General features: G+C 42.5%; 1 protein-coding gene across 4 annotated transcripts in view; it reads left to right on the forward strand.

Moving 5' to 3' along the window:
- Nucleotides 1-14,040, forward strand: part of col12a1b (collagen, type XII, alpha 1b) — a 132,396-nt gene that overhangs the window by 99,348 nt on the left and 19,008 nt on the right. For all 4 annotated transcript variants that reach the window (XM_084030848.1, XM_084030845.1, XM_084030847.1 and 1 more), the window contains 10 exons: nt 994-1,133; nt 1,728-1,851; nt 1,934-2,077; nt 2,407-2,571; nt 2,673-2,711; nt 2,822-2,960; nt 5,336-5,478; nt 6,247-6,356; nt 11,976-12,134; nt 13,572-13,649. In XM_084030848.1, coding sequence (XP_083886974.1) covers nt 994-1,133; nt 1,728-1,851; nt 1,934-2,077; nt 2,407-2,571; nt 2,673-2,711; nt 2,822-2,960; nt 5,336-5,478; nt 6,247-6,356; nt 11,976-12,134; nt 13,572-13,649 — 1,241 coding nt within the window. The remainder of the gene's footprint in view (nt 1-993; nt 1,134-1,727; nt 1,852-1,933; nt 2,078-2,406; nt 2,572-2,672; nt 2,712-2,821; nt 2,961-5,335; nt 5,479-6,246; nt 6,357-11,975; nt 12,135-13,571; nt 13,650-14,040) is intronic.

The following is a 14,040-nucleotide window of genomic DNA, read 5'->3' on the forward strand; positions in this document are numbered from 1 at the left end:
CCATCCATCCATCCATTTTCTACCGCTTATCCTGTATTTAGGGTCACGGGGGGGCTGGAGCCGATCCCAGCTGTCATTGGGCGAAGGCAGGGTACACCCTGGACAGGACGCCAGTCTATCACAGGGAGACATGTAGAGACAAACAACCATTCACGCTCACATTCACACCTACGGACAATTTAGAGTCACCAATGAACCTATCCCCTCTTTAGAGATCATATTTAGCAAATATTTGCTGTCGTTCTGGACTTCAGGGAGAGTTAAAGGAAGTGTAGACAATGTTTAAACATCCTTCCAGGAGTCGATAGCACTGTGCAACATCCAGAAGCAGCAGGTCCAACCCAGCCCCCCCCAAAAAACCTTTGGTAAAACCTGGATCATGCCAGGCGTGAATGGATGGAGTCTTTTCGGCAACGCTCACCTCTGATTGGAAGCGGCTCAGTGCAGCGTTTTGGCCGAGGTGCTGGTTTGAGCACCGACTCCTTCTGGAAACGACTCGTGCCAGCGGTGAATTAATAGCCTCCACGTGTGCTGCTGGCCCGGCAGGACGCATGAAGGGGAACACGCCCGTTACGAGGAAGCTAGACCCTCTCAAAGAATCAGTTTGTGTCTTGTATTGTGTGAAACGGGTTTATAGAGCTATGACTGTGATGAAAAAGAGTGCTGCATCACATAAGGCAAAGATTATTCAAAGCTTTTTTGCCTAATTCGTTTTCGTCTGAGCGTGGAACCCATTAACGAGAGCTCACTTTCGAGCCTTATGGTGACCAAATGTTGCCTGTTTGGTTTTGCCAGTGTTGTTTTGTTAATGTTTTTATCGGTAATTACAATTCACAGTCCCCGTCACGTTACATTCCCAAGACTTTTACGCGCTCCAGCCTCGCAAACAATTGATGGCGTGTGATGATTTCATTTTCTCTGCTGGTGTTTGTGGTGCTGCCCTGAGGTCAGGCTGGTGGTCTTTAACCCTCTGCACTCCTTCCTTGCCTCCAGTTTGCAAAGGTGCCAAAGCAGATGTGGTGTTCCTCATCGACGGCTCCTGGAGCATCGGCGAGGAGAGCTTCAACAAAGTGGTGCACTTTGTCTCCAGCATGGTCGCCGCCTTCGATGTCATTGGACCTTCAGGAATGCAGGTTTGTGACATCATTGCATGTGCAGTAGTTTAGATTGTATTTGCAAAATTGAAAACATACAGTAATGAAGTCCTTCCAAGTACGAAAAATACAAATTGTAGTGTAATCATAAACATCCAGCAACATGATTAAACAAACAGGAATAACAGCAGTTACAAACGATAGAGGCTATTTGATCATGTCAACTAGATGTTTTTTAACTGGAGACATAATAAATGATAGAACTTTATATTTTGAACTGTAAACCAGAGAACATTACTTATTATATTTAAAAAATTGATGGATATGTGGACTTTGAGCAATTTTCAGTAACTTTTTACAAATATTTAGTAGGCAAAATTATATGAATAAGAAACTAGAGTAAAGTTCCTTTAAATGCAATAAAACTGTTTAAAAAGCGTATTTTTTATATTTTCAGTTGCAGGAAATCAATCTGTACTTCTTCATACATAGTATCGTGATACTGTTCTTGAAATTAAACTGATAGAGTATTCAATCTGTGTTCTCCTTTTTAAAATCATGAAATGACTGTATCCATCCCTCTACACGTGTCCTGATTTCTAGCTAATGTCTGGGATGTAACTGTCCAAACAGGTGTCATTCGTGCAATTCAGCGACGATGCAAAGACTGAGTTCAGGCTGAACGCTTATCAAGACAAAGGCATCACCATGTCTGCGCTCCATCTCATCCGTTACCGAGGAGGAAACACCAAGACAGGTCGGACGACGCTCGCCTCGGTCACAAACACGGTCCGTCAGCCAGCCACGTGTTTTTCTGACAGTTTCTCTCCGTTGAGCAGGAGTGGCGCTGAAACACACCTATGAGAAGGCCTTTTCTATGGAGAACGGAATGAGGAGGAACGTCCCCAAGGTGGTGGTGGCGATCACCGATGGACGCTCGCAGGACGAGGTGAAGAAGAACGCTGCCAGGCTGCAGCACGCAGGTAACGGGCTCAAAGGATGATTTATCACCAATAATAAACTAAACGTTTTTACGAGCTTCTTTATGATCTGCAGAGCACTTTTAGAAATCACAAACCATTTTTGTTGGATAGTAAATGTTTGTTAAATAGAAACAGCTTGCATCAATCTGAAGAATGAATATTACTCAAACTGCTCTGGTTCCGATTTGTGTGGCTGGTCTCCTTCACTCTGGGCTCATTTGAAAGAATTAGGTGCAACTTGAGGCTGAAATTATAGCAGCACACTACTATGTTGCCTCCACACATGCCAACCAGTCTGTTGAGAATGGTTTTCTACGTCCTGTCTTCAGGTTACAGTGTCTTTTCCATCGGTGTTGCTGATGTGGATTTCGTGGAGCTGCAGCAGATCGGCAGCAAACCCAGCGACAGACACGTCTTTGTTGTGGACGACTTTGACGCTTTCGATACCATCAAAGAAAACCTGATTACCTTCATTTGTGAGACGGCAACGTCGTGTAAGTTTGAAGAAAAATCTGCAACTAAATAGTTTGGAAGGCTTTTGAGATTGTGTTCTCTGAATGTGTGGTTTTCTTTCCTCCTTCCTTCTTGCTTACAGCGTGTCCTCTGATCTTCCTGAATGGATTCACTTCACCTGGTAAGTGCACACAGTGACGTAGGGAAACCCATCACTGACCAAAAGCTGAAGTTTAAATGAGGTGTCCGTGTCATGTCTCATTGAAAGACCGACCTCCTGTTGTGTTTCAGGCTTCCGGATGCTCGAGGCGTTCAACCTGACAGAGAAGACCTACAGTTACGTTAAAGGCGTCTCCATGGAGCCAGGCTCGTTCAACAGCTACACCGCCTACAGACTCCACAAAGACGCCTTCCTGACTCAGCCCACGACGTGAGTCTCACATGACCGTCTGTAGTTTGGTTGACCAGCCTCATTTCTCTGGGACAGGTTCAAGCATTCATACAGTTGATTTGGATTTGAGAATGTCTTGGAGGAGAGCTGCTGTGAAGGCTGGAATTAGGACTGCTTTAGTGACTTCAAAGGACAGAAAAGAAATTCAGTCAGAATCAAAGATATTTAATAGCAGCTGCTTTCTTTCAGTCAGCTATTGAACACATCAGAATGTGTTTTTATTTAGCTTGTGCCATAAATGACAATTCTTCTACTTTAAATGAGTCTGAATGTCCGTATTGTTCTGATAATTGTAGCTAAAAATAACACTGGATCTAACATGGAAGGCTAGTGTACATAAAGCTGGGGAGCATAGGACCCTGGGAAAATAAATACACTCCCATTTGATGGATTGGAGCATGTATGACTAGTGTGTATTGTTTCAGGGCTGCCCCTCGAGTTCAGCCTGCTCTTCTAAAATTCACACACAATGAACCTGAATCACAAATTAAGTTTCGGAAACGTATTTTGGCGTGAATTACCTTTGGTCTTGAGGTAGAGTTTCAAGTCTGTGTAGGGAGCAGGTCTGGGAAGTGTCACAAACACAGGGCTCTACCAGGACACGGATGTCCCGTGTGAACCAAGTACTTCTGTTGTGTTGTTGTCATTTTGAGCCAAACCATGATGTTTTATACTCAACCGAACCGAGTCATTGTGTTGCCTCGAACCTAACTATGTAATGTTGTAGCGTTTTTGTTTTCTTTTGTTCGTTAACCACGTTTCCAACTGTTTCAAACAGTTTCCCTGGAAACGTAATTGAGAATGCAGTTTAGCTGTATGGGAACGCAATTTTGGAGGAGACAGAGTTGCATGAGTTATAACTCAACCAGTGAGGTTTTATCATGCTCATAAGATCATTTCAAAGATTCATGGATTCATTAATTTTTATTGATCACTTTTACCGTCTTTTATTTCTTGTTGATAGTATGAAATACTCAATACTTTACCGGAATCGCATTCTGCTGCGCTGCGGCTCGACTGAGTTTGTTTTCTTTACAAACTGGGTTTACGACTTTCTGTGAGGTCATGCAGGAGCGACTGAGCTGCAGGTCACGACAAAGCGCAGCCTTCCCTCTCCCCCCTCCACTCCATCAGGCCACTGAGTGCAAACTCAGCCGCAAACTAGACTGTTAACACTGGCCAGCACCCAACACAGGCAGCCCTCTCCAGAACATCACATGCAACACAGAGAGGTGGAAAACAGCTTGTGTGCTGACTGCTCACCAAGTCGGATTTTCCACTATGTGTAGTCACTTCAGAGGGACAAATGAGAAACATCCTGCTCTCAGATAGATGGATGGATGGATGGATGGATGGATGGATGGATGGATAGATAGATAGATAGATAGATAGATAGATAGATAGATAGATAGATAGATAGATAGATAGATAGATAGATAGATAGATAGATAGATAGATAGATAGATAGATAGATAGATAGATAGATAGATAGATGGATGGATGGATGGATGGATGGATAGATTATCCTTTTATTCATGTAGGAGCCTCATGTCATTACAAATTACTTTTTCTATGAGCCATACCAAAGTATACTGAAGTGCAAAAATGCTGAGCTGCAGCTCTCTACAGCTGTGCAACCCAATGCTGAAAACATGGCTTGTTTACTGCTTAATAGTCATGTTCTGTTTGAAAGTATTCATGACAAAAACACAAGAATCTATTGGCATGCATATTAATCCCACACAAATAAAGCCCCATTGTGTAAAGGCCTTGAAATCACATAAAAGGATTGATTTAATGTTGGAATGTTCTTTCCTTTCTCCTTTTGGAAACAACTAATTAAAAGTATCAGTTATTGGTTTCATAAGCCCAGATTCTCCCCTGTTGTGCTTCTAAGGAGGCCAGTCTCTTCTACCACCAAGTATGTCGTAATACAATTTTGGACTTGCACTGACTGGCTTTATTAGCGCTTCAAGGATTGTTCTATGGAAGAGCCAGACAAAATCCGGTCTTTCTGAGTGGTTAAACTGACAACAGGCATCATCTCTTTTAAAGCTCGAATCACAAAGACTAATAATTACCAGGGGAAGTTTGTTTGTTAGCTTTTTAAAATCTGTACGCTATTTTTTTGTAGCCTGAATTATTATTGAGTTATATGTTTGCTTTGTTACTTATTTCCAATGTATCCACTGTAGGAAATGGTTAGCCATTGTGTTTGCATGACTTAATAATACATAAATCAATAAACTCCTCCCATAAAGTACATGTAGCATGAATTTGTAGAAATGTCCTGTTTGACCTCTCTGCTGCGACATAATTATCTAACCTGCTGTCTCTCTGTGTCCCCTGAACAGAGAGATCCACCCTGACGGTCTTCCCCACGCCTACACCATCATCCTCATGTTCCGCCTCCTGCCCGACTCGCCCACCGAGGCCTTCGACATCTGGCAGGTGTCAACCAAAGACCACAAGCCAGAGACCGGCTTCACTATCGACTGTAAATATCCTCCTCTACTCGCATGTAGTGGTGTGTGTGTGTGCGTGCGTGTGTGTGTGTGTGTGTGTGTGTGTGTGTGTACTAGCATGAAAACACAGCATGTGGACGTGGAGCAGCTGGGCTTCATTGTGTCTGACCCTCATGGAAGGAGTTGAGCGAGGTGTAAAGAGACGGCTGTGCCCCCCCGGCTGCTGACTCTCGTGTCATCGTCCAGGCTCAGCTGGCTCTCGTAAAACCCTCGTTTCAGTCTGTCAGCGGGGCTCTTTGCTGGCCTTCAATGAAAATCCTCCAGTGACGATTGTTCTGCTTCTTGAGTAACAGCCCTTGGACGAGACCGAGGTTCAGATCCTCTACAGGGAGGAGCTATCTGCATTATTCAAGGAAAGGTTTGGCATTTTGAGAAGTGTGCTTATTGGCTTTCTGGCGACGTGAGTTAGAAGCTTGACAAAGCCAAAGATAACTGTTTCCTCCTGTCTCTGTGTGCAGCTAAGCTGTCTTCTCATCTCACTTCGCACCAGAAAGCACATTTCCCAAAATGTTAAACTTTTGCTTTATGTTTGAAATAAATTAGGACAAATGTTTTAAAATCACGTTTAAGATCATCAATTTAATTTTAAGTGTATTGAACTGTATCCTAGGGCTGCACATCATTGTACAGCGTGTGTGTGTGTGTGTGTGTGTGTGTGTGTGTGACCTCTTGACCTCTTGACCTCAGTGTTCATGAAAACAAGATGAGTTTGCAACATGTCTTTTTGTGTCTCTGCTCAGCCTCCAGCCAGACGGTGTCCTTCTACAACAAAGACACACGAGGGGAGATCCAGAGAGTGACATTCGACAACGATCAAGTGAAGAAGATCTTCCACGGAAGCTTCCACAAGGTAAAAACCAACACAACTGTTGGGACAACACCCATTTTCTATAATGCATTAACCCTTAAACACTATAAGACACTTGAGGAAGAACTGACAAACCTGCTGCATGAAACCGACATCATTCATCATGCAGGACAGATGCTTAGACAGCAGTCTGCATTCTGGCTTTCAATCATATTTAAATTGAACCGAACGCACCTGAGAGTCAAAATGTGTCTTTAAAGGTTGAATTATGTACGTTTTTTAGTTCCAGGCATAATCATAATCAATCCAATCGCTCCACTTGGTTCTCGCTGGACGTCCCAAGGCCATAGAGATGCTATGGATGCCTGGGATTCCAAATATGTTGTGAATTAGAGTCAGAGCTCCATGCATGCAACTTCAGACGTGTTTCTGGAGACTCATGTGGACTCAGACAAACAGATGGTCCTCTGCAGGTTGTAACAACGCAGGGCCAGCCTGAAGCTGGAGCCTTTTACTTCCATTCATTACATCCAGTTGAAACTATCTTATAGACCGATAGAGGCAGCCACCTGCGTCTTCATGATGTCAGAATCCACATCCACATTGTGGAAATCATTGAAACATTAACATAGGACACATTTAAGACAACACTAAGATACATTCGCCTCGGTGTCAAGTACTGCAGCTTGGGCGGTTGCTCAGTAGAACAGACAAAGTATGAAGATACTTAATAATCCTAACTGTCTGTGAAAACAGACGTATATTTTGAAAAGATAATACGCATGTTATAAGCGTCATGCCATCATTCAAGTTAACTTTTAAGTCCAAACTTGTCATTGGCAAAATATGATAAATGTACGCCTCTTGATGGTCAGACCCTGGTGATGAAACATTAAGTTTTCTCTGCAGGCAGGGAGCCGCCATATATCTAAGGTTTTAGACAGATTTTACGATGCTATCCAACACTGAGCCAACATAAGGAACACAAGCGGCACCAGTAATAAAACATGATGCTACAGCGACCGATGCCTGTTTCCCATCAGGGTGGATGTGTCATGTGCTGTAGTGGTAGTCAGAGCTGTGGTGCTGATAGCGACACTCTTTTACAAGACGTACTGCTTCTGCAGCAATGTCACCAAGTTCCACAAGGATCCATAAGCCCATCTGTTAAAAATGCACTGCCTGGAAACTATTGGGTCACTGTTATTGCTATTACACTATTATATCAGAGCGCCAGCAGGAAGTTGGTGCTTCTCTATCCGTCCATCTCCTCTGGGCTCAGGAGGGGTTCACTCTCACCACATTGGTGATCCTTACTGCCCTGTGGTTTTACCTCCCAGCATGCCTCTGAGTGCTGCGTCTGCTGCCAACTGATGTGTAAATGTAATCTCACCTGACCATTTGTAATAAGAGGAGGCTGTCTGTGATTTAGATATTACCTGCTGTTCTGTGGTGACAGCTGATCCCCTTGGTAGTTTCAGCCGTAATTTATTTTTTGATGTGCAGAATGTATTTTCTTTTACTTCTGCAAATTCTCTCTTCCCTCAGGCGGAAAAAAAAAATGTTTTAGTCGAGATTAAGTTCTTCGGATCTTGAGAGACGAAGAAAAAACTGATGCAGAATTGATCCTTGAGGGTGAAATTCTTACTTTATCTCCCTTCATCCTCAGAAAGGCCAGAGGTCGCCGTAAACCTGGAGATCAGTGTCAAGCCCAAGGACATGTCGTGAATGTTGAATCTTTGATTGCTTTCACTCCGGACGTGTCTGTCTGAACCCTCCGGTGAAAATAAAAACAACCTGACCGAAGTGTCGTTCAGTAAACTAAAAGATTTAAAGCCTGTCAGGTATTGGAGCTGGCGACTGGGACATTTTGAATTTTGCTGTCAGAAACAAACATGGTTTAGAAAGTCTGCGTTAGCCACATATTTGGGTCTGTTTTTGTGTCAAATTCATTAAGAGATGTCATGCTGCACCACATCACCACTCTGACTCCGCTAATCCGCTTTCCTCTTGAGAACTTTCACCAACCAGCTAACTCGGCGACGGGTCGGTAAAATCATCCCCCAGCTGTGTTTAACAGATCTGTTGTGGATACCTGAAGGACTTCTGGTCGTCTCTGTGGTCTGATGGGACTAAACAAGGATAAAAGTGAAGCTCTGTGTAAACTAACAGCCGTTGCTGAAGGATGTGCAGAGAAATAGATTAACTGTCCTGCCAGCTACTTTCAATAGAAACTCAGAAAGCAGCAACAGAAAAAAATTTAAATGCTGAGTTTGATCCAGAAGACGAGTCTGAAAAATATTTTATTATTTTTCCAGGATAGTCCCATTGACATCTAAACCTGTGAGAGAGCAGCATAAGAATCATGCATAAAAGCACAAATAACAGACTTAAAACTGAAGCAGCAAAAAGAAACATCCTTCTAGAACAGCTTGTAACTCAAACATTCCTGCTGTCATCGGCATGAATGGTTGAAGGTGCCTTCCAAAGGTGCATGAAGAGCCTGTAAACACTTCATAAGGCCATTTTTCCATTAGAAACAACTGGATTGCTGAATATGTTTAGCAATCATCTTTTCTCCTGGTTTATGTTGATAATGTCCATGGAGATCAGGATGGATGGACAGGTCGGACAAACACAGGACCTTCACCCAGGAGGTGGCTGTTCATGTCCTGTCTGAAACCAAGTCAGATTTAAAGTATGAGTCTGTCAACAAATCCCCTAAAAAAAACAAACCAAACCAGCAGTGTGTAAGTCCATCCCTCAGTACTGTCTGACTTCCTGTCTGTGGCTCTTAGCTCCAAACCCATGGGCCATTGCTTCCTACTGAAGATGAAAATCTTTAAAAGCATGAATTTATCGTTTTTCATATCGTCACTGTAGTTTTTATCAAACAAAGAGGAGGAAATACATCTGTTGCGGACTATTTTCAGCATCGGATTAATCCACATTTATTGCTCTAGTGAGTATTTGCGGCAGCAGGACTTGTGTGGTGTTGAAGTAGCATGACGTAAACGTTGAAATTCAATGTCACATTTAATTTTAGATCAAGTCAAAAGTGGGGCTCAAAAGATTTCCAAAGATGGAGGAACAGCTTGAAAAATGAATGAAGCTCTGTATGGAGCAGTGCCTTTATTTTGGCGGTCTGATGCCAGTAAAAGATGATAGTATCTACAAGAGAATGATGTGAGTCCAATACATGCCAGTTTGTGGTTTACAGAATCAACAATCTGTTTGGATCTTACAGGATTTTTACGCCTGATGAGGATAACAATCTGAGTGAAGCCTTTTCCTGCCACGAGCCTGATCCCATTTAGATATTGGCAGATTCACTACGACCGTATCAGTGTTGAGTGTGAAACTCACAACCCCTAACCTCCCGCAGAAGTGTCCTGTGCAAAAAATGTGGCGAAGCTTCCTGGTTACCTGCTGACTTCTTTAAAAGAGCTGCTGATAGAAGCCTGACATGTAAATGGAAACAGCGTTGTGCTTCTTTGCCGGCCGTCTCAGTGTTTCCTGGAGCAGCGTCTGCTCTCTGCGGTCTGTTAAACAAGCCCCTGCATTTCCGTGGACGCTGACTGACCACAAGCAGAGAGCCGGCGGCTGTCAGAGCAGCCAGCGCGGCCGGCGAGCAGCGTTTTCCTTCTCTGTTGCTGGACTCGTTCTGACCGGCTTTGAGGAAAAGTTGTTGTAAAGGCTTACCGCAAAATGACATCATGAGGAGATGTGGTGGGGAGAGATCTGAGTAAGGAGAAATGCATTGTGGTATCGTGTGTGTGTGTGTGTGTGTACAACACACTGCTGCCTCAGTTGTTTTTTTACAGTTGAAGCTATATAAGATGTCTTAATGTGCCTTCAGATGAGATGAGAAGGAAGGAATTTTAGGATTTGTCTTCCAAAAATGTGATGCTTCTCCAGCATTTAGAAGTTGTTTCCATCAAGCTGCTGGTATGTTGGGATGCTTCAGTTAGTTTACATTAGATTAGGTGTCGGCCATGACAGTAAATAGTTGTCTTGTCAGTTCAGTGATTCAGGCTTCTTCCACATTAAGACCTATCTGTGAAAGTGGAACATTCACGATATGACATACTTTTTTTGTTTTCTCTCTCGATACCAACACCTCAACTCAGCTCTCTTCTTCTTTATTAAAGCTCCCAGTGTGCATGTCGTTGGCATCACTTTTTACATAATGTAGGAGCCAATTAGAGCTCTCCATCTTTGTTTGTTCAGGTGTTCTGCCCGTAAGGTTTTTGACCACACAGGTTGAGGCAACTTGTGGTCTAGTTATTTGTGGTTTCTGAATGTAATGTGTGCATATTGCAGAGTTGTTTGAGTTTAATGGACACTGATAGTCTACAGGAAATAAATGGATTTCATGTTGAGCTGGAAAGTTTAGTCTCTGACTTTAATTAACAGTCACGGTGAGGTTAATCAGTGCTGCTATTAGGTTTGATAACTAGTGGCGTACAGCGTTGGCTTGGCTACTATAAATGAGGTAACATGTTGCCACTGTCAGCAGCCTGAAACACCAAACTTTGTAATGAAATTGACAAAGAAACTGTTTTTGAGGTGCATCAGTTATGAAGAGGCTACTTTAGATACGTTGAATCTGGAGGCAACCTCACAACATGTTGGTATCTGAGGCGTTCCGGTCCGTTTGTAGCTTGAGTAGAACAATGAGCAGAAGTCTTAGCCTGGATATCTGATGGCGACAGCACACATATAGCCCCCAATCCCCAGACCGATATCTGATGGGTTCATCTGTTACTAAGAAATTACTTTCTGTGTGAAGTCATTTTGAATAATTGTGTAAAGTACCATTAGATATGACTGTGTAATTAAAGAAGCTTGGCAGAAGCTCAGATGAATTACATTACAGCTTCTTCATAATACTTATGGCCACTGAAGTAAAAAACACTTTGGAGTGTAGGAATCAGACAGACAGATGCAGAAGCATGAAACCAAGCTAATTAAAGGTGATTAAGGGAAGCCTTCTGCCTCAGCTGTCCTGCTGCTTGTACTCTGATCCACCACCTGTAATTGTGTTGTTGAAGCTGGATGTGATGGTGTTAACAAGGTAGACTTATACTGGCTTAAAGTTGGTGACAAAGAGAGCATTGAGCAGAACTTTGTATCAGCAGATATCCTGACTTTAGCTGCTGGATTTGGGACAGAAACATGTCGTAATGTCTCATCCACACTGGGGTACCATGAAGTAACCTCTTTAAAAGCCCAGTTTTCCTGAAATAATAGCATCGGTGATCAAAGCTGCAGTTTTTAGGAGACTTGGCGCATAGAACTACATGGAAAATGACCAACAAAGGTGAAAAAGTGATGTTTCCTTTTTATTTTAAATCTCCTGATGGCTCATAGCACCAGGAAGGAGTTCAAAGCACTGTATGACTTTCTATACAGCATAACATCCAAACCTTAATTCCCTTCGTTCTGCTGCAGCTCTGAAGCGCTGCTTTTGTTCTCTTATGTTCCAGCAGTGTTTCAATAAACAGAACTACAGCAGAGCCGACGGAGCACGTCAGGATCAGCGTGTGCTTATTATTTGCAGGCCATCAGGACAAAAACCAGACACAAGACTTGGTCGTAGAACAAAGAATGCGACAATAAAAATCTTCTCTCCTTTCTTTTCTCCCTTTTTCTCTGAAGCTCCATATCCAGGTGTCATCCACCGGCGTCAAACTCAACATCGATTGCCAAGAAGTGGCTGAGAAGGAGATCAAGGAGGCTGGAAACACGTCCAGCGACGGCTACCAGGTTCTGGGAAAAATGTCCAAGTCCATCGGCTCCAAAGGAGGATCAGCAACTGTGAGTGAACCCTGATCCTGCAGCATTCACACGACCAGGAGACCGTGAATTTACAAGACTTTCATTTGTAAATTTGTCATTTTGGTATTCAAGTAATGTGTTAAAAACCCTGAGGAGGATTATGTTTGGCAGTCTACAAATACTACAAAGGCCCAAACCACAACAACAACAACAACAACAACAACAGTTAAATAAGATTTGAACAAAACCACGAGAGCTGAACCATTGGAGTGAATGCTGGTCTCAGCTTCCAGTTAGGACACACGTGCAGCTTGTAGCAACAAAAAGAAAATTAATATCAGAATGTTTTAGAAGTGCTTCGAAAAACGTTGCCCTTGGGGATGGCCCTGTTGCGAAAGCCTCATGGGAGCTGTAGTTTTTAAATGCTGACAAAATAAGTGTTACAAGTTTGATAAATTGAGGACGTTTTTCAACATTCGTGTCCAGTATAGCTGTAGAGACCCATCCATCTCAGTATATGGAGAAAGAAACACAGACACTTATCAGATAACGATAATACAAAAACATTTTTACAGTGATACACTTTGGCGGCATGTTAGGTCCAGTGTAGGCAAAAAAAAATGAATACGGCGCTGGAGAGAGGTGTAATATTACAAGATTAAAGTCGCACATTTACAAGAAATGAATTCACAAATGTATGAGCAAAAAGAAATTGAACTGTCTCTTTGTTTGGAAAATTGTCTGAGTGGTAAACACGCATAAAAAGAGAGATTCAACAAAAAGAAACTTGATTTTCCCTGAGATAATAAATTAATGTATACAATATAAAAACCTCTGAGATAAAAGTCACAAATGTAAAAAAAAAAAAAAACTCTCACACTCATTTTCTCCTAAATGTGGAAACGTTTTCTCCTACATTTACCACTTTGATCTCAGAGGATGTCCAAGTTTGTTTTCTGGGAATCTCTGACTATTAACCCCGTTCCTGGGCCGGTAAATCATTATTTTTTTCCTATAAAGACCCTTATATGTAGTAATATTCAGCACATTATACTGAATCGTTTCTTTTCTTGATTCTGATCAAGCCGTTATAATGATAATGGAAGTTAATAACTTGACTCCGTGGCTTTCTCATTTAAAGGAACACTTGAACACATGACACATGACTGAACTGCTTCCCGGCTCTCTGTAAATGTTTGACACGGAACATTTCCTGAAATCAGCAGTTAGCTGGGAGGCAAATGTACCCGATTCATGTGTTGAATCGAATTACAACGGACATCAAAATAAACCTATTCAGTGCTGTATGTTGAGCCGTCAACATGGCTGCAACATGAGACGTTTCCTGTCTGATGAGACCTGGCTGTGCTGTCTTTCTATTTATCTTGTGGGAGCTGTGAAGGGCGTATCAAAGACACATGTACCACAGCACAATTTCCATGTTTTCTTTTCTTTTTTTCTCCTCCTTCTCCACAGTTCCAGCTCCAGATGTTCGATATTGTCTGCAGCTTGGGTTGGATCAGCAGGGACAGATGTTGTGACCTCCCGTCAACGGTAAGGGAAACATGGAGACATAGCCTTTAAACTTAACATGCTTCATGTACTATACAGACAGTCTACCAGTGGCTCCACTCCCTTCTTTAACGTGCAGCCCACCGTTGAATCGTGGGAAAGCTTTAGCTTCCAATTTAGCATCCAGGTAATCAACACCTTGTGAGGAGCATCTCCTCTGCTCTTTGAGATTATAAAAATATAGAACTGGCTGATGGAGTTTTTAGCCTCTAGACTTTCATCTCTGGAGTTTCTTCCTTCAAATTATTTTTAATAAAACATTTTTTAATCAAGGGCTGATAAGACTTATGCTTTCAATGCATATGTCCTTTTTAACCTGAGGGTAAAGACGCTATAGTAAGGCCATTGTAGGTAAAAATAAAGAAATTACGGA

The sequence above is a fragment of the Eutrigla gurnardus genome (assembly GCF_963514095.1).
Source record: "Eutrigla gurnardus genome assembly, chromosome: 16".
Classification (NCBI taxonomy): Eukaryota; Metazoa; Chordata; class Actinopteri; order Perciformes; family Triglidae; genus Eutrigla; species Eutrigla gurnardus.